The sequence below is a fragment of the Perognathus longimembris genome, chromosome 1 (genome assembly GCF_023159225.1).
Source record: "Perognathus longimembris pacificus isolate PPM17 chromosome 1, ASM2315922v1, whole genome shotgun sequence".
Lineage (NCBI taxonomy): Eukaryota > Metazoa > Chordata > Mammalia > Rodentia > Heteromyidae > Perognathus > Perognathus longimembris.
The window spans coordinates 102,574,519-102,601,921 of record NC_063161.1 but is presented as its reverse complement, the minus strand read 5'-3'; the positions used below and the strand labels follow the sequence as shown (position 1 = coordinate 102,601,921).

The following is a 27,403-nucleotide window of genomic DNA, read 5'->3' as shown; positions in this document are numbered from 1 at the left end:
TCAGGGACAGTGGTCAGGCCGTGAGTTCAAGCCCCATGACTGACCAAAACAAGGAAAAAAGGAAGGGAGGGAGGGAGGAAAAGGACGGGGGGAGGGGAAGGAAGAAAGGGAGGGAAGGAGGAAGAGAAGGAAGGAAGAGAAGGAAGGAAGAGGAGGAAGGAAGAGAGGAAGGAAGGAAGAGAGGAAGGAAGGAAGGAAGGAAGGAAGGAAGGAAGGAAGGAAGGAAGGAAGGAAGGAAGGGGAGGGGAGGGAGGGAGGGAGGGAGGGAGGGAGGGAGGGAGGGAATATCTCCAAGAGTGGGAGCCAGCATGCATTTAGTAGCAAAGGATGGAGGATTACAGAAGCAGGCAGGAAGGTTATCTACTACAAAGAGAGGGAGTAGGAGGTAAACACGTTGCAACTATCTCAAATGGGAAAAGTTGAATTGGATTAACTCTATTTCTTAAACAGTGTTTTCCCATTTTGTGCCATTTTTCAAATTTATACATTGTTATCATTGAACCCTGAACAGGGATCTGGAATTTTTCTAAGTTTCTACTTACTGCTTATTACAATTAGTTTCTTGTTAAGATTTTCTGTGTTCATTACTACCAATTCAAATACAAAACACCGACTCAGAAGTTTATGAATAAAGCAATATCTAGAGTCTTTTTAAAATACATTAAATCTTGCTGGGTGCCAGTTGGTCATATATCTTACTCTGGAGGCTGAGATGTAAGGATTGCAGTTCAAAGCCAGCCAGGGAAGGAAAGGCTGTGAGACTTTTATCTCCAATTAACCACCAAGGGGGAAAAAAAAGCTGAAAGTGGAGCTGTAGCTCCAAGGTAAAGCACTCTTTATATCTATCTATCTATCTATCTATATCTATCTATCTATCTATCTACATGCATATACATGTAAATATACGTGTGTATATATGTATATATACATATGCATATGTGTATATATATACATATATGGGGGTATTTTGATTTGTCTTCCAAGGGTTCAAGTTGTGAATGCTTGGCCCCCAGTGCAGGAGATGGTATGACCTTTAAGAAGTTGTCTCGTGGGATATCCTTTGTTATCATTAGTCTGGTTATGTTTCTGAGAGCATATGTTGTAGTAAAATTTTTATTCTTTTAAGGTCATTAAAGTGTATTTTATGGTTAGATTTGTGTTTATGTATTTGAGAAGAATGTGTGTTCTGTAATTGTTGGGGTATTCAATTCATGTCACTTTGATCCATTTGATTGATGGTGGTGTTTAGTTCAAATACATCCCTAATGATTTTCTGCCTGCTGGATCTGTCAATTACTGATAGAGGGGTATTGAAGCCTCCAGGGGTCATAGTGCATTTGTCTGTTTGTCCTTGGAGTCCTGTCAGGTTCTGCCTCATATATTCTGATTCTTTGTTGTTAGGTGCATTAACATTAAGCATTGTCATGTGTTCTTGGAAAATGGATGCTTTATCAGTGTGTAATGTCCTTCTTCATCCCTAATGACTTTCCTTACTCTGATCTTTTAAATTAATACCACTACTCGAGCTTTCTTTTAGTTAGTGTTAGCTTGGTATGTCTGTCTCTGTCCTTATACCTATTAGAGCAATCAAAATCAAAATCACTGGCACCACTAAATGCTGGCAAGGATGTGAGGCAGCAAAATCCCAATTTGTTACTGGCAGGAGGGCAAAATGGCACAGTCACTTTGTAAGACAGGTGGTACCTATTTAATCAGCTTAACTGCTTTACCATATGATCCTGCCATTATGGTCCCAGGTATGTACTCAAGTTAGTTGAAAATGTGAGGGGGGACTAACCCTGCTCTAGGTAGATACAGTATTCAGGATGTTGTGATACTGGTAGAGGGACAGACATAAAGATTAATGGATTAGATGAAGAAACGAGAAATAGACTCACTACACAAACATATCTGATATTTGAGAATGTTGAAATTACAATTCAGTAGAGGAAGGATTGTCTTTGAACAAATAAGGCTTTAGAGCAATTGGACTTTCTTTAATACAAAGAAAGAAAGAGACATGAAAAGAGTGAGATTACTCTTATGTTTTATAAATTATTTAATGATTATAGTATATTCATTACGATGCAATAATTACACTATAATCATTATATTTGTGTAATTATATAATCATTATATTATATATTACAATTATACAAGTATGTAATATAATCATCATAATTACATAATGACTATTAGGTAATCATTATAATAAAAATTATTTATATTCATCAAATATGTATATAAAAAGTATCCCAAAGCAGAGCATGGAGTTAAAAGTAAAAATACAATTCAGAAAAAAAATAGAAAACCTTTAGAATTTAGTATTATACAAAGAATTACACTTGATACCAAATGCATAATCCATAAGAGGAAAAATTATATATTGTACATCAACCAAATTAAAAGCGTTTACTCTACCAAACACAAGGCTGTGGAAGAAACTGAATTTTCATACACTATTAATAGGGATGTAAAATACTGTAGCTTGAGAAAACAGTTTGGAAGGTTTTATGATTGTTATTTCAGGGGAAGATTGGAAAAAGTTGTCTTTTTATTAAATGAACCACTCAATTACCCAAACAAAGCAGCCATTGCACGCTTAGACATTCACTAACCCAAGGAAATGACAACTGAACTTCACACATTCTCGGGATAGCCACAAATGTCATGCTGTGAGTGAAAGGTTTATCCATACTGTGGATTGTCATTCAGTAATAATAAAGAACAAATTATTGATAGACAACTGTGATTGTGAATCTCAAGTGAGTGATACAGAGTGAAAGAAGGCAATCTCAAAGGTTACACACTCTGGGATTCCATTTATGTGGCATTCTTTGAATGAAAATAATAATAGCAAACTATCATCATAGGTAGTAGGTTCCTGGTGGCCAGGGATTATCCACTGTAAGAGTGGATAATAAAGCTGGAAGGGTGAGTGGATGTAGTTATGGAGGGAATTCTTGTACTGATTGGAGCCATAGTGTATTCTGTCATCAATGTCAGTGTGTAGCTTTGATACTCAACTACTGATTCACAAGAGATCACCACTGGGAGGATAAAGGGTACCATTGGATAAAGGGTACTCAAGTTCTTTCAATTATTTTTCACAATTGTAGATAAGACTCTTGTTATCTTTCTTTCTTTTTCATATTTTTATTGTTATTATATAGGTGATGTAAAAAGGAGTTAAGTTATGTAAGTCAGGTAACAAGTACTTTTCTTTTTGGACAATGTCTCCACTTCCCTCACGCTCTCCAGTTTTTTCTTCACTATAGCTATCTTAAGATGTGAAAAAGTGCTAACCATTTTTCAAACCCTAATAAAATCATAATCATATATTATTTTTTTCCCAGAGGAAAACCGAGGGGGGAGGAACTATCAATGACTGAAATAGAATGTTTAAGTCCCTCAATGATTTTAACCCATAGCATAGAAATTAGTGGTTGGGGGGCGAGGGAGTCTCTTAGTAATCTTTAAAAAAATAGACTTCCTATGCCCATGCTGTTTGTCATATCAATGAGATCATAATCTGTGGTTATAAGGGTCAGGTATCAATACATTCGCAGAAGTGAACATTACTTCCTTTTACAATGTTGTATAACGTAAGTTCCTCTTGACTGGCTTATGTCGACTAGCAAGGTAAAGAAGGTCAGAGCTGTGGGTGGTACAAGAAATTTAGGCTATTTTGAACTCCTATTTCTTCTTTATCCTAGTCAGAAGCTTCTGGAAATATTAGGTCCATTTTAGATGCTTGTCTAGGTTTAAGCTGTGGGCTCTGGTGGCTCACATCTATAATCCTAGCTACTCAGAAAACTGAGATCTGAGGATCTGCCTAGGCAGAAAACTCCAGGGGGGCTCTTAACTCCAATTCACTTGCAAACAGTTCTAAGTGCAGCTGTGGCTCAAGTGGCAGAGTACCAGACTTGAACAAAACAAGCCAAGAGTAAGACCCCAGAACTACCTCATGCATATGCATGTGCACGTGTATGCATACTCATAAAAATTTGAAAGAAGTATGGATTCAAAAACAGGTAGAGAAAATCTGTTGGAGTGCTACAATTGTTATATATAGATATATAGTCATGTAATGATATTGGTAATTCAGGATAAATGTCTGATATATATGCATAAATTATTATATATGTATGCTCATAGATATATGCTTGTGTTTGTCAGGCTTATTAAGATTTATACATTTTACATGTTCGTATGCATTGTTTATGTTACATATTTAAATACATACAATGTATTACTTTATTATATAATATACCATAATAAATATATATAGCATACAGTAAATACATAGCTTTATATAATGTATTTTAGTATTTTACTTAATGTTTATATATGCTATATCATATATTATATTTGTATCCTATTAATTCAATAAAAGACCTGTTCACTTTGAAAACAAAGTTTATATTTAAAATTCTCTAACAGCAGCCATATAATGGTTGCTATAAGACACACAAAGGCAGAATGTGAGTTTGGAATGTACATAAAAAAGTGCCAATATTTTGTTCCTAGGGCTGTTTTACAAACTTCATCCATTACTTTTTCACTTGCAACCATCTATTCTACAAATTAAAAATGGTTTTCCTGTGTGAGGCAGGCAAAAAATCTTCTCCCATTCTGGAGGCTATATTATACAAATGTATAATATTAATGTGACTGATTCGAGGGAAACTCAGTGTAATTCCTTAGAAAGGTAAAGTCAATATTTAACAAAATAAACACCAGTAGCTGGGTGGGGTTGGGTAGGGCCAAAAGGAAAGGGGTAAATGAATGAAGAGAAGAAGAGGAGAATGCAGTCACGAATTCAGTGTATACACTACAAAATTAAGAAGAGTTGAGGAAAGGGGTGGGTAGGGAAGGGATGGGTGAGAATGCTGAGGGGGTCCCGACATTGATCAAGATATACTGTGTTCATAAACTGTTTTGTTAAGTGGCAACTCCTCTGTACAACTACTTTAAAATGATCAGAATAGTAATAAAACGGTTTTCTTTTGGCTGTTTTACATCAACCTATTTGTCTAGAAGCAAATTCAATTAACACTCAACAGCAAATATGTTAATGAAAAGCATGCTAGTCCTGCTGGGCAGGACCTTTTCCTGGCTTGTGTAGTGCTCAGGCTGTGGGCCAGTCCACAAGTGTGGTGCTCACTCGCTGACTGATTAGGTGATATGTTTTCTGGTTCCAACAGCACTTGCCTGTGATCTGTCCCCTCGCTTCCCTTAGCTTTGCCTTCCCTGGATAACTAGCTATCAGGTGTATTTTCTACAGACTTACTCCAGTTTGCTGTCATTGTCTTTCTCCCTGATTAAAATTCAACAGTGATAAACTAGCTGAACTAACAAATAATTGAACTTTGTAATGCCAACTACTGAAAGTGAAGATTGCTTACGTCTTATAACGTCATGTATTTAATTGTATTTAGTGTAGGAAATCTCAAGGGATCTCCAAGCTGACTTTTTCCAAAAAGTGAAACAGAGACTGAGAAAGCCTTTGCTTCAGTTTCTGCAGCTGGTTAAGCAAAAGGCTTGGAATTTGGACTTCACACTTGGCAGTAAAACAGAAGAGCCTTTTGCTCTTTCTAGTGGTTCAGATCAGCTGGTGGGCATCCTGACAGGGCACAGATCAATCTGAGAAGGAGCCCAAGGATGGTTTGCATAGATCTAACACCATGGTTGGGATTGAAGGATGAAAGGCAGGAATGGACCAAGCAGGTGGAGGAAACTTGTGACATTGGAAGAATATGATCTAGAATATTCTACAGGGCCTGATTGGCCAGAAAAAAATGTCACTGAGTAGAAGCAATGCTAGACCTGTAGCTAAGGCACACACACCAACACTTTTCAACGTGTGTGTGCATGTGTGTGTGTGTGTGTGTGTGTGTGTGTGTGTACTGGGGCTAAACTCAGGGCCTAAGTTCAACTCACAATCTTCTACTAACTTTTTCACTCAAGGCTGGAGCTCTACCACTTGAGCTACACCTCTATTTCTGGCTTTTTGTTGATTAATTGGCAATAAGAATCTCACAGAATTTTCTGCCTGAGCTGTCTTCAGATTTCAGCCTCCTAAGTAGCCTAGATTTCAGGTGTGAGTCACCAACACTGAACTTCAATGCATTTTAATAGAAGATTGTGGGCTGAAAATGTAAGAGTAAAATTCAAGAGTAGGCATTATTAGACTGCTAACATACATTATTTTTTATTGCTACATTAAAAAATTGAAAAGCAAATTTCAGCTTTCATCACTCATAATAAACAACTGGCGATAAACCATACTGTTCTTGGAAAACAGTGGGGTTTTCTGTAGCAGTAAGTGCCTAGAAAGGGAGAAATGCCGACGTGGGACAGGAGAATTGTGATGCAGGACAAACTTCTTAAAGATAAGCTTTGTTTTTCAAGATTAAGATTCTAATTACATCAGATGACTTGGGGAAACATGAGAAGCCAGCAGCAAAACTCTTGTAATAAACAATGTCAATAATCATTTCAGTATAGACCAAAATGGGAGAAGCAGGACAAAGGTGTGAATGGTAGGAGAACCTGTCTGGGGAAAAGTAAAATGGTACCTAAAGAGGTAGATTTTAGAAAGGGGGAAGAGGCAACCACTGGTCTCAAAGAGGACTGTTGGGGCCTCACTCACCCTCATCAGCGTTAACCCTTTATTCCCTAGGAATGCATCTCACTTACTCTAATACTGCACATTGGCCCAACACACACTTAAGGCATCAAGACCACAGACAAGACCATTACCTGGGGAGTCGGAGAGCTGTGTGGTGCGACAGCGCAGAGCTAACTGCTGCTCGCAGTGCTCGGCCATGTGCACGGCGGCCCGCAGCTGCCCTGCACTGGCTGCATAGGTGAAGGTCGCTGAGCGCGCGCGCCCTTGGGGCCAGTTTCTGACCATCACCACATCAGGGCCACTGGGTTGCACCACCATCCATGCAGCATCTGCTGAACAGAAACGAAAGCGAAGGGAAGCCATCAGTGGGCTGCAAAGGAAAGCTGGGTGAATGTGTCATTAACTTCCTAAGACTGAATGGTTTGTATCTGGTGGAACGTTCTTAGACTTGGGTAGTCAGAACTGGGTTGTCATATTCCACTAGCCACAGGGTTGTAGGTCAGCAAGTTGTATGCCATGAGTTGTTCTGCTAACATCCCCGGTCCAAGGAATGATTCCTGGCACCATTGTTCTGAGCACTCGGGTTTTCTAAGTCCTTGTCTAACCCAGTACAACTTGACATTTGTCAAGATCACATGATAAGAAATAACTATTTGAAGGGCTGGAGGAAAGGCAAGGAAAGAAAGAAATTAAGAAAGAAAGAGGGAGATGAAAGAAAAGAAAGAAAAAAGGAAGGAAGGAAGGAAGGAAAAGAAAGGGAGAAAGAAAGAGAGAGAAAGAAAGAGAGAAAGAAAGAAAGAAAGAAAGAAAGAAAGAAAGAAAGAAAGAAAAAGAAAGAAAGAAAGAAAGAAAGAGGAGAGAAAGGGAAAGAGAGGAAGGAAGGGAGGGAGGAAAAAAGGAAGAAAGGAAGGAAGGAAGGAAGGAAGGAAGGAAGGAAGGAAGGAAGGAAGGAAGGAAGGAAGGAAGGAAGGAAGGAAGGAAAGAAGGCAAGCTCATTCAAAGAAGCTGAATGATACTTATGCTGAATGATACTTATGGCGCCTGGGAAAAGCTACGTAATTGGGGCTAGCCATGTAGGCATATTCTCTCTTGTATCAGATTATCTGGTTCAGGGTGATAATTAGTGAATTTCATGGCAGATCCTCTGTATCATTATCTTCAGCACACTGCTGCCCAGGTGCTGCATTACTTGGCACTCTTTCACAAACGATTTTAAATCCATATGTATTTTCATTTTTTTATTTGATTGTTAGCGCTTACTGACTTACTTGGTCATGATCCAAATTTATGAAACTTCAGAACCTTTTCTCAGTACATTATATAAGAACTTTAAAAATATTCCTCCTTCTGGAGAATTGGAAGAGTGGGGTAGAATGAAATTTCTCTTTAAAAAGTTTAATTATCTAAGAGGAATTTTAATGCAATCTTCCATAATCAAGCTGTGTTTATTTGTAATAATGTTGAAATCAGGAGTGGCTTATAATATCAAAAAGATCAAATTTCTTTGATTATGAGAAAATTGCATGTCATGCAAATCACTAAATTATCTAAGATGCACATAAACTAGCATATGTAGGTATATATGTACAAATATGCTAGCACATATATGTATATATGCATGTGTATATATATGCATATAAATGTATACGTACATATAACATATATATTTATATATGTGTGTGTTGTGTGTATATATGTTATTTTAGCACCTTTAAAGATCTCCATTTGGTTCTAAGTTTTAATAACCTATAAATAATAGAATCAAAACTTTCCATTTCATCAGGATACATGTGCACAGAATGATGGGGACTTACAGGACCACAGAGTGACCTCACACAGCATGAAATCTTGCCTGGAATCCAACCAAGATAAACAAGTAATACATGGAAACTGGATTGACAGCTAACTTACTAAACACCATATGTAACAATCCTACTTAGCATTATACAGTGATCAAACAACACATCTTAATCATATTTTCAACTAGGCAAATTTCTCAGTGTCTTTGGATGCTATGTGTAAACAGCTATTATATAAATCCCAAGGTTAGTAACCTACCTGTCATATTGCAGTACACAAGAAATGGTCCCAGAGGGCCACTTCCATCCACATCGATGGAGTAGAGCCCAGAAGGGCTCCCTGTGTGCCTGTGAGCCTCACACGACTGCTCATGGATGGCTGCAGGGGAACACCATGCATTAGACACAGAACAAAATCCTCACTTGCCATTTTAAATTAATGTCCAAATATTTTCCATTTGTGAATTATACAAATGTTCCATATTACCCAATGATATTTCTATAATATCGTGTTTGCTAATTTTTTCATTGATGACATTAAAAAACTCATCATTTTTTATTAACAAATGGAAAAGGAATGACCTAGTGAAGATGAATTTAAGTTCTGAATGTGATTAGATGCTAAATAACTATTTGGTATATATCTCTATTTTGGAGAAAAGGAAATTGTGTAGTGTTGTTTTAAAATCAAGATTATGTGAGGCATGGTGGTACACAGTTGTAATCTCAGTGTGGGGCACACCCGCCCCTACACCTTCCATCATCACAAGGCGGTTCTGGCTGGCACCTCCTCTTTCCCCAGCCCTGGGGCCCGCCTGGCTAGTAGCCCCGCCTCCTGCCTCTGGACTGCATGTGCTCGCCAAGATGGAGGCGGGGGAGGAACCAAGAGGTGGCCCTGAGGGCCTGACGGAGAGGTGGGCCATCCCTTAGGGAGGTCCCTTGGAGCGTGCGCCCTGACGGACAGCTTTGGCATCAAGTCCCAGCCCCTATGTAGGTACAGGTACCCCTCCCCTTCCGCCACCCTCCAACCTGTGTAAAATAATGATTCTTTTCCTGAATAAAGGAGTTTGGCTCTGACCGGCTTCCAGGCTGCCTGTTTGTCCTCTGTGGAGAAGAGGGCTGGGTGGTGGTCTGTCAGCCCCCATATCCTCTTCCTGGACCCGCCTGTGTGGGGTATGCTTTCCCATCTCTTCTGCAGGACAGGAGAGCGGGAGGCTAAAAACCCCCGGCATCTCAGTACTCAAGAGAAGAGGATAACTAAATCATAAGTTCTAGACTAGGTTGATCTATAAAAGTCAGTCTCTATCATACGTGTGTGTACATACATACATATATGTATAAAAAGTCCCCATCACAAATATAAAACACCCAATTACTATTATACTTAATTCATTTGTAATTGCTTGCATACCACATAGTGTGTTTACCAATAGATTTATAGGCACCTTCTGGCTACCACAAATGAGGGAAAACATGCAACCTTTTTTTTTTCTGGGTCTGGCTTACTGCACTTAATATAATTTTTTCTGAGTCTTTCCATTTTCTTTTGAATGGTACAATATCATCCTTTCAGAATTCCATTATGTATATATACCACATTTTCTTGATCCATTTTTCCACTGAAGCATCAGGGCTGATTTTATATCTTGGCTACGGTGAATAGTGCTGCAATGAACATGCTTGTGCTGATGGTTTTATGGTAGCCTTGTTTGCGCTCTATTGGATAACTTTCTAGGAATGGAATGGAATTGCTGGGTCATAGAGTAGTTCTATGTTTAGTTTTTTGAGGGACCTCCATACTGCTTTCCAGAATACAAGCTTACATACCTACCAACAGTGTAACAGAGTTCTCTTTGGTCACTAAGTCAAATCCCAATAGAATAAGTACCAGGAAATGGTTACTTGCAGGAGGTATGGTGAGGCCAAGAAGAGAGGAAGACAAATGAAAGGGGAAAAGGGGAGAATGCAGTCAAGAATTCATTGTATATACCACAAAATTAAGAAAAATAAGGGAAAGGGTGGGTTGAAGGAGGGTGAAAATGTTGCAGGGGTGATGAAGATCAAGACTCATTGTACACATAAACTGCTTTGTTAGATGGCAAAAAAATTCAATACATATCCTAAAAAATTCAAATAAGTGAGGGAAAGAGTGGGTTGGGAGGGGTGGGTGAGAATGTTGAAAGGGGTGACATGGAAACTGCTTTGTTGAATGGCAACTCCTTTGTACCACTACATAAAGATCATAATAATATTTTAAAGAAAAAATATATAAATAGACAAGGAAAGAGAAGGAAGAGGAAGTTGTCATGGTGGGAATGTGTTGATAATGAGAGATTGTGTTTTCTTTGTACAAATGTTCTCTTTTGCCTTGGGGTGAGGATGGGTGCAGATTCTGAAGTGCAGTGGAAAAGATCTGAAGAGGTATTTACTCCAGAGAAACTGGGAGTCTCAATTGTAAATGTTGTTGCTGTGTAATTCTATTCAAATTCAGGGCAACTTCAGGATCAAGAGTTATAATTAAAGAAGAAACTTCGTTCTCTCAATAATAACTGAGTATCTAATAAACATTCATTTTTCACCTACCTAAGTAATCTTGTATTACACAATATGTATGCTGGAAAATATTTTTTTAATAATGCAGTAATCACACCCTTTTCTTACTTAAAAACAGTCTACAAATGAACTTTCTAAAGGCATAATTTAGAAACCAGTAACTTCTCTTCATTAAAATATAGTGAAAACTGATTTTTAAAAGCAACTTCCTTAGGTATTTTGCAAATGCCAAATCAGGATAATTCAAATTCAAAACAAGGAGAGAAAAGATTTCGAGGAGCAATGTCCCTATATAATGTTAATTTATTCTGACATAATTGAATATTTTCATTTGTGCAAGTAAATGTTTTGCCAGGATATGAAATTATCACCTGCAGATAATGAACATGGTTAATCTTCAGCATAAATTTAAAAGAAAGATCAGCCTACAGGGAAGAATCCATTTGGAAAATATGAAAGATGCTAATGGCTCCTAGGAGAAGCTCCATGCCAGATGGTAAGTGTGGTGGATCTGCTCATTACATAAGAAGCGACTTAACACATGCTTTTGCTGGGTCCTGTGAATTAATTCAAAGCCTCCCAACTTTATATCTATGCCCTTTGATTTGACCTATTCTCTGTGGCAGTCAACTTTGCAACCACAGCAATGTCTTCTTATCATCTTAAAGAAACCATAATCAAACTCAAAACTACCTGGCTCCCATTCTGTTCAGTAATAAAGTGATAACTTCTCCAGTATTCATCCTGGGGAAAAAAGGCTTGAGCTAGTGATCAACCCGGCCATACCTTTAACATATCATACCTTTCTCACATTCTGAATCCAATTCTCCCTACTTAATCTGAAGCCAGTATTTGTACCCCTGAATCAGATGGATGAAGTCTGAAGTGCTATCTCCCCTACATCTCCTTTCTCTGTCCTTCACTATGTTTCCTTTTTTGGCATTGCGGGGGGGGGGGGGGTTGGAGGGGGGTGGCCAGACTTAATTTGGGATTCTTGGACTTTTGGACCTGGGGTCCAATTCTAGTTGAGCCCTAAAGATGAAAGGTTGCTTTCAACAGCCAACGTTGGCATCTACACAGGCCAGGTTGAGCACATAGAAAGAAGAAGCAAAACCTAAGGAAAAAACATGCATTATTATAATGGAAAGAGAAAGGAAGTATAATATGCCTTTGTAAATGAGGACATTTTACATTGATTTACCCATGTATATAAAGCATGTCAAGAGAAAAAAAATCAAAGTGGAATACCATGGTTCAGAGTACTTTAAATGAGGTCACCAGATCTCAGAGATATCTGTAGCTGAGCATTTGAATGAGGCTGTAGACATGTCTGTTCACACTACCATGGGTGTTCACCTTTGAACCATTGGTAACCACTGCTCACCTGTGCAATAACCCCTTCTCCAAATCACCCAGATTGAACTGAAATTGAACTTGATCCATTTCTCTGTGTGTGTGTGTGTGTGTGTGTGTGTGTGTGTGTGTGTGTGTGTAGGTGCCCATCCTGGAGCTTGAATTCTGGGCCTGGCAACTGCCCCTGAGCTATTTTTTTTTTTTCTCAAACTTAGGGGTCTATCACTTGAGCCACAGCTCCACTTCCAGCTTTTTTTTTTTTTTTTTTTTTTGTGCTTCATTGGAAATAAGAGTTTCATGGACTTCCCTGCATAGACTGGCTTCAGATCCTGACCTCATGAGTACAAGCTTGAGCCACCTAGACCCCATCTTCTCCTAACTTTAACTAGCATCAGTCCCAGAGCCTACCAACAAGTGGTATGATTTCTAATCCCCTTTGGTTGGAAGCTACTCATGCTGCTGTCAAAACCTCAGAACACATTTTCAAGATGACTAGAATCTGTATCTTCCCAGATTGTTACCCGAATTAGCCCCAAAATGAGTGTAAATTCCTTTGTTGTTGATAATTTTGGCTTTATTCTAGACTGATAGGAAAGCCCAAAGGAGGAACATGAGTGGTGCTAAGTACAATGGAAAAAGGAAATTTGTAGGCAAAGTAAAATAAGCAGAGTAGAATAACATTTAATACAGAGTAAAAACAAAATTAAGTCAAGGATGTGTGATGTAATCTTGTATTTCTTTGCTGGAGTTATAGTTCTAAGAATCCGTTCAGCAGGAGAATGGTGGAATAATAATCATTTGCCAGGTTTGAAGTCTAAATGCAATAAAAATGAAATAAAAATATACCACTGGATGGGTATGCCACCTGGTAAAATTTTAGGAGAGATAATGAAGGTCTCTTACAATAATTATTTTCTTTGTTGGAGATGGTAAGTAATTATAAAGGAACAATGACCAAAGCATGTACTTAAATACATGGGACCCCCTCCAACACTTTTGGATTAAATGAGGGCGGGCTAAGGGTGTGGAGATGAATGGGGAAACTCTTGCCTACCATGTGCAAGGCCCAAGGCTCAGTAAATAGACTAGACAGACAGACAGATATATGGATGGATATAAAGGGATGATGAATGGATGGATGGATGGATGGGTGGGTGGGTGAGTTGGTAGACAGCCAGTTGTTTGGATGGACAGATAGATGAGGTGGCTTAAATATAAGCCAGAAATACTTGGATGTTAAAATACTTATTCTGATATGTCTGCCTGATTGCAAATATACAGATACATATAAACAACAGATGCAAATAAAATAACAGACATCACTAAACTGAGGGCAGTGGGATGGGGTGCTTACAGGAATGGCAGGTGTCTCCAGTATAACCTGTGCCTTCACAGTCACAGGAAAAAGTGTCCCAGGATTGGGAGCACGCACCCCCATGCTCACAGTAGCTGGGCAAACACCTACCAGAGAAACACAACTGTTATTCTTGGCCAGTCATAATAAAACCAGTATCTTCTCTACTAAAAGTAGGTTAATATAAAAATTTTTTAAATCCCCCATGATGGATGATGGCTGAGTCTGCCACGATGATTTCCTGATTATAATACATATTGCATACATAAGTATGCTGGTATGTGATTACTATGGATGTGTGGCAGTAGAGATTTCAATAATCTTAATACATTCCTTTTAACTAGAATGACAAAATAGCTTAATATATTGTTTAGCAAAATTTATTGGATGCATAAAACTTGTCAGTCTCAGTAACTACTTTGTGGACATTTTTTAAAGAAGGGGAAGCAGAGGGGCTGGGGATATAGCCTAGTGGCAAGAGTGCCTGCCTCGGATACATGAGGCCCTAGGTTCGATTCCCCAGCACCACATATACAGAAAATGGCCAGAAGCGGCGCTGTGGCTCAAGTGGCAGAGTGCTAGCCTTGAGCGGGAAGAAGCCAGGGACAGTGCTCAGGCCCTGAGTCCAAGGCCCAGGACTGGCCAAAAAAAAAAAAAAAAAAGAAGGGGAAGCAGAGATGAAAATGAAAATAAAAAGGAGAGTAGTAGTTTCCATTATCCGGTTAAAAAAAAATCCCAACAATTTTGAAGAACATTTAACTTAGGTCAATTGGTTGGTTAGATCTGAAATGAGAGATTCGTTATTGGAAAACTTTGTTTTTCATGAAGTTATGAGTTCTACCCAAATCTCTCCACAGAATCAGTGCAATCTTGTCAAAAATCTCAACAGCATTTTTTTTTTTTGCTGTGTTTCAAAAACAGGAAAAAAAAAAACCTGTCCTCGAATTTAGAGAAAACTGCAAGGGACACCAAACAAAATGATCATGGGAAAAAGAACAAAGGCAGAAGTCTCACATTTTATAATTTTCTCTTACTTCTCCCCACCCCAAATTATTAAACCACAGTGGTCTCCCAGCCAATCCTGCCTCCAGGATTGCAAGCTAGAAAAAGAGAAGGAAGCTCTATGTTTAAACTATCAAGTTTGTGACCACAGAGTGGCCTCAGCAAGAAGTAGAGAAACTTCCAGAGACCTGACTAAATCCCATCATTCTATCTATCTCATAGCCACTGAGGTTGTGATCTTTGCCTCTACCCACAGGAGATAATATCACCAAAGAAGAAGGTAGGAGAGGGGAGGAAAGGGAAGTGAGGGAAAGGGAGGGGGAAAGAAAGGGAGGGAGGGAGGGAGGGAGGGAGGGAGGGAAGGAGGGAGGGAAGGAGGGAGGAAGGAAGGAAAGAAAGAAGGAAGGAAGGAAGGAAGGAAGGAAGGAAGGAAGGAAGGAAGGAAGGAAGGAAGGAAGGAAGGAAGGAAGGAAGGAAGGAAGGGCAGGGCCTAAAAGCCACTGACTTTCCAGGATGTAGGCCCAGGACATGGAGGTAAGGCTGAGATGGGATGGGTCCTAGGCTGGAAGGGCAGAGAGGAGCTGGAAAGGGCAGGAGAGGAGCTGAGAGGCTGTGAAATGAGGTCACTTGGTTATGATTGGAGGTCTGAGGCCAGGCAGGTATCTGGGATAGGAAGGCTGATGGGAGATTTGTATTTGTCCCCTCTAAGCAATCCTTTAAGAGAGGAACCTAATGGGTTGGGGAAGAAGAAATCACAACATCCCTTGGCCTACCCGTGCCCCTAATACCTCAACATTCTAGCAACCAAATACACATCACATACTTAAGGTCAAACTTGGACTAAGTACACAAAATTAATGAGAGCTTAATCTTATTTAGAGACAAGCAGATATAGGCAATCACAGCCACAACTTGTACAAATCTTCTGAGGTTTAAGATATTGCAAAATGTATGTAAAAGGAGACCTTTAGAAGAGAATAAAAATCAGAGTGGGAAACTGGTGTGTGCATGATGGGTGGGGGGGGTGGAATTTGCATGGTCTTGGTTGCTTTCTCCTTCTTCTTAACACAATGGGAAAATTTTAGATCATACAGGACTTGAAGATTCCACAACTTTTGAATTGATAAGAAAAAAACCACCTAAACATTTGCTATCAATGGGGAAAGTGTCATTTTGCTTAAGAAGTATTTGGAAATAACTATTTAAAAGCAAGCAAGGGTATATCAACAGGTATATATAATAGTAGGGTTTTTTCCCAACTGAAGGTAACATTATTTGTGAAAAATGTACATATAATTCTAACAGAAGGCATGCAGCATAAAGAAGACCCATGCAGAGGGAAAAGAAGAGTGGGATCTAGCTGTGAGAAAAGGGGACTTCTGTGCCCTAGGTGTAGGAAAGTCCCAATGGAAATAAAGCATCAAGCTTCATTTTCAGCAGTGACTCATGAAATATAGGTCAAACATAGATAAAACAAGGATTTTTTTGTCACATTAGTATTCTAAGAGTCTGATGTAAGAGATGATTTGGAAGTTAAAAACCAATCCAAACATAAACCAGCAACTATCTTACTCACATTGAAGTTTCAATTAAAAAGAATAATTTTTCCAGCCACCAGTGGCTCACGCCTGTAATCCTAACTAGTCATGATAATTATTTTCTTATTGTTTTGTTTTTTCTTTTTTGGTCCTGGGGCTCGAACCCAGGACATTACACTTGCTAGACAAGCGCTTTGCCACTCAGCTACATCCCAGCCCCAATAATTATTTTCTCTCTAAAAGAGATGGCATTTTGGTGGTTGATGCTGTAAACTAAAAGACTGGCAATCTGTTCGATTCTTCTATACTCAGAATATTATTTCACTGTTAGGAATGGCTGCAAAAGCATAGCTTGATAACTCACCAACCAATTTAAATGAAAATGTATAAGGTATTTTATACTATCATTAAAAAGTAAATAAAACCATGGTGCATATATCTACCTATTTTCTTATCCTCACAGAGCTAACATAAAATGGAGGGGGGAATTGCAAAAATTTTATTTTTTATTTTTTTTGCACTTGGAAACCAATCATGCTTCAATGACCCAGTATGTTCTTACCTGTCTGCGATGCCACAGGAATCTATCTGGAGGTCGCTGAAACTCCCCAGCGCCCCCTGCTGTACCAAGATGGGATCCACCGCTTTGTCGCCAATGGAGATGAGCCTCAGGCAGCCCTGAAACCCTCTCAGGGGATTTTCACATCCAGAGCCAGAGCTGTTGTGGGGACAGCCTGAATAGAGAAACACAAGGACAGGGGGGTGGAAATCAACAACCATAATAAAACTATTTCACAGTTCTTGTTATGAGATCTTGCTTACAGATTCTTGAGGAATGAATTCTGACATGAGGCAAAGGGTTGATGTTTCACTACAAAAAGCAATAAGGACACAAGTGAGAAATGATGAAATGAAAGCTACTGCCTGGAATCCAGAAATTTTTTTAACGTGAGATAAAATTAAGATTTAAAATTCCTAAAACATGAATGATTGCACATCTGGTGAAGTTTGACTCCATTTTAAAACCTCATCTAAGACATAGCTGCATTTCAGCTTCATGTTTATATCGTGAAGAAATTAAGGTAGAAGTAAACCTAAAAAAAAATAAATAACATCAGTCCTATCCCTGTTTTATTTAGGAGAAGCCTGAAAAAATGCTATGTTTAGCCTGTAATTGGAAAGCGTCATGTATCGAAAACTATGGTAAATAGGTATTTTGTGTGTTATGAACTTGTGTTTAAGAAAACTATTAAACATCCTTATATTGATTGAATGGAAATACCTTAGATTGGGGAGTTTTGTTGGTGCTGGTACCAAACCTTGAACTCAGGGCTTTGTGCTTTCAGCGTTTCCACTCAATATTGTAATACTTGAGCAGCACCTCCACTTCTGGCTTTTTGCTGGTTAACTGGAGATAAGAGTCTTTTGGATTTGTCTTCCCAGGCTGACTTCGAACTGAGATTCTCAAATCTCAGCCTCCTGATTAGCTAGGATTGCACATATGAGTCACCAGCATCAGGCAGACTTGTTTTTCTAGTAATAATTTTTATATTTCATACTTCAGAAAGCATGTAACCAAATACTATAGGATAGTGTTGACAACAACATAAAATGTAGCCAGCTACTATGGGACATGGTGATAAATGAAAATGTAGCAGAATAGAATATTCTAGAAATAAAAGGAAATCAGATATATGATTATCTCAAATATTAAAAAATTAAGTACAACCAGGTGCTAATAATCATGCCTGTAATCCTAGCTACTCAGGAAGTTAAGATCTGAAATTCATGGTTCAAAGCTAGCCCAGACAGGAAAGTCTGTGAGACACTTATCTCCAATTAACTCCCAGAAAGCCAGAAGTGGAATTGTGGCTCAAAGTGGTAGAGCACTAGTCTTGAACAAAAGAGCTTAGGGACAGCACCAGGCCCTGAGTTCAAGCCCCACAACCAACAACAAAAAAGGGAAAGAAGGAAGGAGGGAGGAATGTGGGAGGGAGGGGAAAAGGGAGGGAGAAAGGGAGAGAGGAGTTAAACACAACTGAAACCCTTATCCCAACTAATTCCGCCTACTTTACAAATGGCAAGGTTTATGATATGCTTGTGTGGTATTTTTTGGAATAGAAATAAGGTATAAGAAGCATAGGCAAGGCTGGACTCACACTTGTGCTCAGGAGGTAGAGATCAGGAGAAAAGCAGATGGAGGCCACTCTTTGCAAAATGTCCCAAGATCCCATCTCTACTTGATGTGCTAATAGACACCAGTCATCCCAACTATTAGGGAAGTATAAATAGGAGGATCACGGTCCAGGCTGTCCTGGGAAAATACAAGATCTTATCTCAAACTAACCAAAAAGAACTGAAAGCATGGCTCAAGGTAGAGTGCCTGCCTAGCAAGTGTAAGGCTCTGAGTTCAAACTCCAGTACTACTAAAAAAAAAAAAAAAAGTACAGGCAAGGTCATGACTTCATGACTTTGATCTACATAAAGTGATATTATCTGATATTTAATCAAATATACCAAAAAAAAAAACCCAGTGACTTGAAGTTTCTCCCACTGCCTGTAGAGTTACACCATACAGCCTAATAACAGAATTTTGATTTATACATCCCCAAACAAACCCACTACAGTTAAGGAAAGAGAAAGCAATCACTGTAAAATGGTTTTCCATTTAAAGACAAGTGCAGAATAAAATGATGAAGCATTTATCCTAGACAAAATGCTTCAAATAGTGCATGCCAGACAGCACATGCCTAGGGCTTGGTGGATCACCGTACTGTCAGTCAGATATTCAGAGGGATTTTTCTTTTCTTTTATGACTATTAAAAAATACACAGCAGGGGCTGGGGATATGGCCTAGTGGCAGGAGAGCTTGCCTTGTATACATGAGGCCCTGGGTTCGATTCCCCAGCACCACATATACAGAAAACGGCCAGAAGTGGCCCTGTGGCTCAAGTGGCAGAGTGCTAGCCTTGAGCAAAAAGGAAGCCAGGGACAGTGCTCAGACCCTGAGTCCAAGGCCCAGGACTGGCCAAAAAAAAAAAAAAATACACAGCAATTCTTCAATTGAGCCTATATAATAATAAGTCATGGGCCACAGCTTGTCTACTTCTAATCTAAATAAGTACTTAGAGTTAATATGCAAGAAGCTACTTCCTTTCAGAAAGTCTTCATGCCAAAGATATCATAAATTGAATGAATAATAATTTGTATATTGTAGAACGTTCACAATTGAGAAATTGTATTACTTTAAAAATAATGAATAATGAATGAATAATTTTTAAAAAAGCGTGGATTGGGTGTAATCCTAGTTCCTTGAGAGGTAAAGATAGGAGGACCAGGTTTAAAGCCAGCTTGGGCAAAAAAATAAAAAGCAAACAAACTTTCTGCAGACACTTACTTTTTAATGGAAAGAACCAACTCTTTACGTTCTTAAAAACAGAAAGAACCAATTTTTATGTTGCTTAAAAACAAAAAGATATTGATGTAATAGAATATTTTTTGTGTTTATATTGGGACTTGAACTCAAGGCCTGGGCACTATACATTTTTTTTTTTTTGGCCCAAGGTTGGTGCTGTACTACTTGAGCCACAGTTCCACTTCTGCTTTTTGCTGGTTAATTGGAGAAAAGATATCTTCAGGACTGTCCTGCCTGTGCTGGCTTGGGACTACAATCCTGAAATCTCAGCTTCCTGGGTTTCTAGGATTACAGGCATGAGCCACGGGGTGCCTAACCAAGAAACTATTTCTTTATGTTGATTTGATGTAAATATGATGAGAGACCCAGAACATAGGCAGGGAGGATAAACAACACTTTCATTGTCTGCCAGTGAGGTCCAGTTGCCCTCACTCACCTCCAAAATAATAGGTGTCCCCTGAATGGATGGGCATGTGGGCCAGGGGTTGAACAGCTAAGCGATCATCAACTTCCAAGCTCATATGGCTCCACAGAGCAGACAAAGACACAGAATGCCACTGGCCGTCGTTGATCTCTGCACCTGGAGGAAATAAAATGAATTACAGACAACTCTAAATTCGGAACTTTGCAAACGCTTGAAAACAATTTTTCAGATCACTGAATAAGTCAGAGAAAAACAGTATTTATCTGTAGATACCTCACTGAGGGAGATAAAAGATCAGCCACCTTTCTTACATTGGAAGAGTTCAAGTATTATGATACTAATACATAAATGAAAAAAGAATGACTTCTTCAATAGAGTCACTTGCATAAATCATGCTTCAAGGAGCAATCGCCCATTTAAGGATCAAAAAGTCTTTACCAATGAGATTGCAAACACAGTTTAATTCTGAGACCAATTTTACCTGCTTCACAGAAATTTAACAAAGAGAAAAATGTTTTCAGAGAATTCATTGGGGGAGCTGATAGAGCTGAGTGAGAAGTGATTGTGAACATTTATGAACGGAGAAGTCCACATGGTACGATCCATTCAGGCTTCCTCTGCCTTCATTATGTAGCTCCTTTACAATGCTGTCATCTGGAGAAAATTCAGAGTCATACAAAGTGCTTTTGTCTGACAAATGCTAATTCTTCTGTCTAGGAGCCACAGTTGGTTATTCAATTGGTTACTAAGTTGTTTGGTATCTATCTACTCATAAATGAAATTCAGCATTCCTGATCTATCCATATTTGTGGTACCTTGAATTCTCCTTCAAACCAACGGTAGCATCTTATTTATTCATTATTTAATAAGGTATATAAAATCAAGGTGTGCCCATGTGTTCTATAAACAAATGCATTAGGATTATAGATACTTCCTTCCTCCCCCTTCCCTCCCCCACAAATCCTGGGACTTGAATTCAGGGCCTGGGCACAATCCCGAGCCTTTTTGTGCTCAAGGCTAGAACTTTACCACTTGAGCCACTGCACCATTTCTGGCTTTGTCTAAGTAGTGTATTGTAGATAAGAGTCTCATGGGCTTTCCTAGCTGGCTTTGAACCATCATCCTCAGATCTCAGCCTCCTGGGTAGCTAGGATTAAAAGTGTGAACCACTCCTTTTAAACATCACTTTTAACATCTGATTTTAAATACTTACAAAATAGCTGGAGGTATACTTTGCCTACAGAAGCACACCATTTTTATGTTAACATTCACATCTGTATTATTCTATTATTCTTAATATTTGTTTTTAAAAAAACAATATAATAGTAAATTATGTTTGATGATAAATTTAAAGATGGAAATACTGAAAATAAACCACTGGAAGTATTTTATACTTTCTTTCATCTGGTAATATGTCAAAGATGCATGCTGATAAATGGGTAAAAATGAAATAATTAGCCTATTAAAAATGAAATTAGTCTATTAAGTGAAATTAGCCTATTAAGTGAAATTAAACATTGTTCCAATGCTTAAAATTAGACCAAGATCAAAACTAATTTCAGAAGTTGAATACATAACGATAAACTCTAGATTATAGAAATGTTTCTTTTAACTTTAACATTTTAGATGATGGTCTTAGTAAGTCTGCTAATTATTAAGATTATTCTGTGCTTAATTCATTTCCCTTCCCTACATGCATTTTTGTAAAGTTAATGTCATTAGCATTTCAAATGTAAGTGGTAGTTTTTACTATTAAAAAAATTAACATTAATAGTTCAGTGTTCCCTCTTAACCTTCAGTGATGTGTGAATCTGGAAGGGAAATAATTAAAAGTAATATGTAAAGGAACAAAATATGTTTTTAAATCAATCAAAATTACTGAAGCTTTCAGTGTAGAACTAGACATTGTCTAAATACAATTTCTAGGTGTTGTCTGATTCTATGGGTTTCAGTGCCTTTCCCATTCTTTATTTTATTGTTTACTATTCATTTTATTTTGCCATTCTGTAAGTTGTAGAAAAGTCAAAGTGAGCAAAGAACCTATATCCATAGACATGCAAGTAAGTTTTGTTTGGTGGGAACTCATCAATGTTCTTCCCATACAAAGGAAGAAGTTTGTGTTGGATTACATATGAATTCATTGTAGCTTACTATCTACATATCATTGATTCTCTGAATTATCCCTTGAATTAGTAGCTCCTCAATTTGTGTCACTGCTTTGCAAAGTCTTAATGCTGTACTCTTTTAAAATACCTTTTAACAAGTGAAGTAGTTCTTGGTACAGATTATTTTTAAACTTCATTATTTGTTATCAGAGTAACTTTTCCCCTTTTAGGTTGTAACTTGCCTTTGGCTATTGGTTATCCTCAAGAAAATCACATACAATAGAATCTATAGGCATGTTCCTCTGGCCAACTATTAGCTTAATTAAGCAACTGTCCACAACACATACTATTTGAAACATGTTTGCATATGATCTCTTGTCAAGAATGACAAAATTTTAGATAATTCAGAGGCAAAATATCACTCTTGCAAGGCCATGACCTAAAGCAAAATGTTGACGTGACTTACAATTTTTATTATGTATAATTCTAGTTGCTATGCAAACCAGACCTGGAAAGGATAGTCCCTCTGCACTTCAAGGCCCCAGTAATGCTTAACTACTGTGGGAAACATTGAACAATCCTTGGAATGGACAAAAGAGATTACTAGGCATCTTTTCAATGGAAGAATTCATCTGATTTTTACACGGTTATAAACCTTTATGTCTGACTAGGTGATTTTATAACTGTGCAGCAACAGAAATTAACTTCTCGAAGACAGATGGTGATATGAAACCTGTCAAACTTGGCCATCAATACCCAGTCAGCACAGAGACGAAGCAAGTGATTTCCCTCTGTGCATGGTTATTGACAAGTTTTAATAGGAGGACATTTACTTGTAATTTCATTTCATCCTGTTATGTGTTTGTCCCTGAAATTTCTTTTGGACTGGCTTGACTGGTATAAACATGAACATGGTATACAGATTAATGCATTGCATACATAAACTGCTTTATTAGGTGGCAAAAAAATCTCTAAATATCCTACAAAATTAAAAAAAGTGATGGAAGGGGTGGGTGAGGAAGGTTAGGTAAGAATGTTGAAAAGGGTGACAATGATCAAGATGCATTGTATTTGTAAACTGTTTTGTTGAATGGCAACTCCTTTGTACAACTACTTAAAGACCATAAACATGTTTTAAATTTTTTCTCTCATATGTGGAAGTTAGGTCTAAATTATAAACATATTCAAACACATATACAAGGGCCATATACAGATATACACAAACAAATTGACTAAAGTATGGCTTATTGCAGGGGAGGATTCCAATGATTCAACCCCACTGAATGACTAACTTGGAGTCTAAGAAAATGAATACCAGGAATCTGGGACTTGTTGGGGGGTGGGGAGGGAATCGAGGGGAAAGGGGTGGGGATGAGTGGAGAGAGGAAGGGTAGGCAAAGGCAGTTATAATATTCAATGTACATAGATGAATAACCAGGTAATGGAAGGAAGGAAGGTGAGGCTGGGATAGATGGGGAGAATAACAGAAGGGGTGACATTGATCAAGATGAATTGTGCTCAAGCGACATGTTGAGTTGACACCCGACCTGTGCAATTACCACCAAACAGGAATTCTCCTCAGTGCCACAGACTCCCTCCCTCTCCTTTGCCTTAAAGCATTTTCTTGTGAAAACTTGGCAATTGTAAATTCTTTCTCTGCTCCCTGATAGAGATATATGTAAATCTTTTTAAAAACTGCATTTTAAAACAACGTTTCCATTAAAAAAACCTTATTAAAATTTTATTTAACCTCTTTCTAGTTTTATAACCCAGAAACATGTTTCTTGAGGTCCTGAGGGACATTGCTTTGAAATGCAGGCATCAATAGAAACGGTGCATGTCTCTGGGGGAGGTTAGCTTAGGTGTTGGCTTTGCTTTTCACAGAGAGATGAGGACTTCTAGGGGTTTGGGGTTTTGGTTGGCTTTTTTGTTCGGTGGGGGGGGGTTGGAGGATGAAGACAAAGAGCTATCACAGATGACTCTTAATTATCAGGCAAGTATAGGATGGGTCTTAAGCTATAAATGTTCTCTCTAGTCCTTTTACTTGGAGACAAATTATCTTTATCTTGAGGGCATGGATGTTGTGGATGTATCTGGCTGGCTACATGAAACAATGAGATTTCTTTTTGTCTTTGTAATCTCATTGGAAATCACCTGAGATGAACATCAGTCTGCTTTCATTCTTATTTGTTAATGTAGCTATTTCACTCTTTTCTTCCTTATGAAAGGGGATGCACTGGGTTGGTAGGGGTTTTTAATCTTATTTCCCAGCACTATTATTTAATTAATTAATGGGTCAAATACAATCTTTGACATATGCACACCTTGCCTACAAACATAGGCTGAAATTTTACACTTTTCTAGGGAAAAAACAAAATCTTTGCCGGGAAACAAGAATAAGATCCTTTTTTTTTTTTAAGATAAGGAATATATGTCGCTGAATGCTGAAGTTCAGCAAACCAAAACACTAGGAGATGAGTACAGGAAAAGGTGAGGTGGGGTCAAGGGGGGAGGGGTGAGCAAGGGGAAAATGCAGACAAGAATACAAATCCTACAAAATTAAGACAAGTGAGGAAGGGGTGGGTAAGAGTGGGGTGGGTGACAATGTTGAAAGGGGATGACATTGATTAAGATGCACTGTATTCATAATCTGCTTTGTTAAATGGCAATTCATTACTTTAATTAAAGATAATAAAAATAAATAAAAGATAAAGACTATAGATCTTCCCTGTATAGTTCTCTTTTATCTTGCATGATTCACTCGGGATCTGAGGTGGATAGATACAGATTCCAACATCTGAGCTTGTGGGATTGCTCCAGTGGTAATGAAATAACATCTCACATTGGCAGATTCAATCAGTTCAATGGTTACCACACATGCCCATACCATAGAGCACATATATTAAATCCATTGTGAATTTTGTCTCATGGACATTTGAGCCCCTAACCTACCAGGATATGCATTTGCCTGAACCCCCTCCCCCATAAGTACCCCACCAAGTTCTCCACAGAGATAGGGACATGAGAGAGTTATGTGAAGATGGCCACAGTGTTAATAACAATAGATTTCTGTCCTAGTAATCTCCCTGCCAAGAACTAGGGGTTGCCACTTCTGGCAACATCAGTAGAATAGTGAGATGAGGCTTTTCTCTGGTGCCAGGAGATTTGAGTATCACAGTTCAAAAGCCAGCCTGGGAAGGAAAATCCATGAGATTCTTATCTCTTATCTCTAATTAACCACCGAAAAAGCTGGAAGTGAACCTGAGGCTCAAGTGGTAGAGGGCTCATTTTGAGCAAAAAGCTCAGGGACAGTGCCCAGGCCTAGAGTTGATGCCCCAGGACTAGCACTGCCCCCCCCCCCAAAAAAGAAAAGGAGAAAGGAAGGAAGGAAGAAAGGGAGGGAGGGAGGGAGGGAGGGAGGGAGGGAGGGAGGAAGGGAGGGAGGGAAGAAAGGAAACATGGCAAGAGGTGGCACTGTTCAAAAAGAAATATACTCATACCTGACTTATATAACTGTAACCCCTCTGTATATCATTTTTATGATAATAATTTTTTAAAGATAAGAAAAAAGAACACCTATCTTGACAAAGTCATAGGGAATGGAGTGCTTCTCTGTAGAACAAGAGGAAAAGAAGGAAGGATGGAGAAAAAAAGTGAAGGTCTTTTTGAGCTGTTTCTTTCTTAAGGAGATATATATATGTATATATACATATACATATATATACACATATATTTCTCAGGAATGGCCACTGAGTGTGTTTGTCAGGGAACAAATATTAAGTGCATTACATATTTTTCTTGTTCTATCAGAACAAGAAATTTCATTTATCACTGTCTTCTCCTTTCTTCTTTTCTTCCTCTCTTCCTCCTCCTCTTCCTCCTCCTTTCTTCTCCTCCCTTATCTTCCTTTCTACTCCTCTTCCTCCTCCTTCTCTTCCTTCATCATTTCTTGTGTCAATACTAGGGCTTGGACTCAGGGCCTGTGTACTGTCCCTTAGCTTTTTCACTCAAGGCTGGTACTCTACCACTTGAGGCACAGCTCCACTTCTAGCTTTTGGCTGCTTTATCTGTGATAGGAGTCTCACAAACTTTACTTCCCCAGCCTGTCCTTGAACCATGACCCTCAGATCTCAAGCCTCCCAAATAGTTAGGATTATAGGAAGGAACCACCAGACTGTAGCTGTTACTTATTTCCTTTTATAAGATATTTTGGGATCTAAACATCTCTGAAGTGGTGGTGATTGCTGTGTCCCACATAGATACACAGTCCAGAGGGAACTTGTTCTTCCAAGTAAGAACAAGTAGCAACTCATTACTTCACAGCGATTTATTACAAAATGGCTCATGGCCTGATTGTTGATACATTTGATGAATAGGTGTTTTACCTGATGTGATGTTCTTCAACGACTGGCCCGGCTGTGAGAGACTCAGTGTGAGTTTTCCATCCTTAAGAAACAGGACAAAACTTCCTGAACCACGCCAAAGTTCACCAAAAAGCAACTGTCCCACTTTGTTCCATGTTCGAAACTGAAAAGTGACAGATACATTGTCCTTCCCAGAGTTGCCAGGCAGAGACAAATAGCTCCTGGAGCTCAAAAAAGTCATGGGGACCGTCTGTGGTTGTGGACATGAGAAGGAGATATTTCCCTATAAATAAAACAAAAGGGCAACATTGAGAGGCCTCCCAGAAAACAGGGCAGCTGCCCAAATAAAGGCATATTTGCCAAGATTTACATAAGCTTTCTCTCACTACTGGGTTTTATGAATTAGATTACTTAACCAGACAACGCTAAACTTTCTATGACATTTATCTTGTCTTCCAATGTAAATATTATTATCCATAAACTATGGGGTGTGTGTGTGTGTGTGTGTGTGTGTGTGTGTGTGTGTGTGTGTAATTCTCCACCTTAGTATTTCTCTGTGCTAGCAAAGAACACAATACAATACAGTTGAATAGGAGTTAATGCAGTGGCAGTTAATTCCCAGGTCCTGTTAGGCCTGAGATTATAACAATTCGTAGGATATTTCCATAATTTTTGAATAACATTTAGATTTTCCTAAAGATCACTCCTGAAAATTACCTGAAGATCACTCCTGAAAATCAGTTTCATGACAACTTATTTTTATCATTTCTCTTATTAATTTAATGAAATGGTTATTTATTTAAGTGCCTAATTTATTTGGGACTGCTGATTGAATTCAGGCTCTCACCCTTGCAAGGTAGAC

General features: G+C 38.6%; 1 protein-coding gene across 1 annotated transcript in view; it reads right to left on the bottom strand.

Annotated features, from left to right (window-relative positions):
- LOC125352376 (contactin-associated protein-like 3) overlaps positions 1-27,403 on the bottom strand; it is a 129,201-nt gene that overhangs the window by 22,044 nt on the left and 79,754 nt on the right. Inside the window, exons 9-14 of the mRNA XM_048347469.1 lie at positions 26,563-26,824; positions 20,085-20,228; positions 16,796-16,967; positions 13,694-13,800; positions 8,693-8,812; positions 6,766-6,963 (exon numbers count right to left, since the gene is read on the bottom strand). Of these exons, the coding sequence (XP_048203426.1) occupies positions 6,766-6,963; positions 8,693-8,812; positions 13,694-13,800; positions 16,796-16,967; positions 20,085-20,228; positions 26,563-26,824 (1,003 nt within the window). The remainder of the gene's footprint in view (positions 1-6,765; positions 6,964-8,692; positions 8,813-13,693; positions 13,801-16,795; positions 16,968-20,084; positions 20,229-26,562; positions 26,825-27,403) is intronic.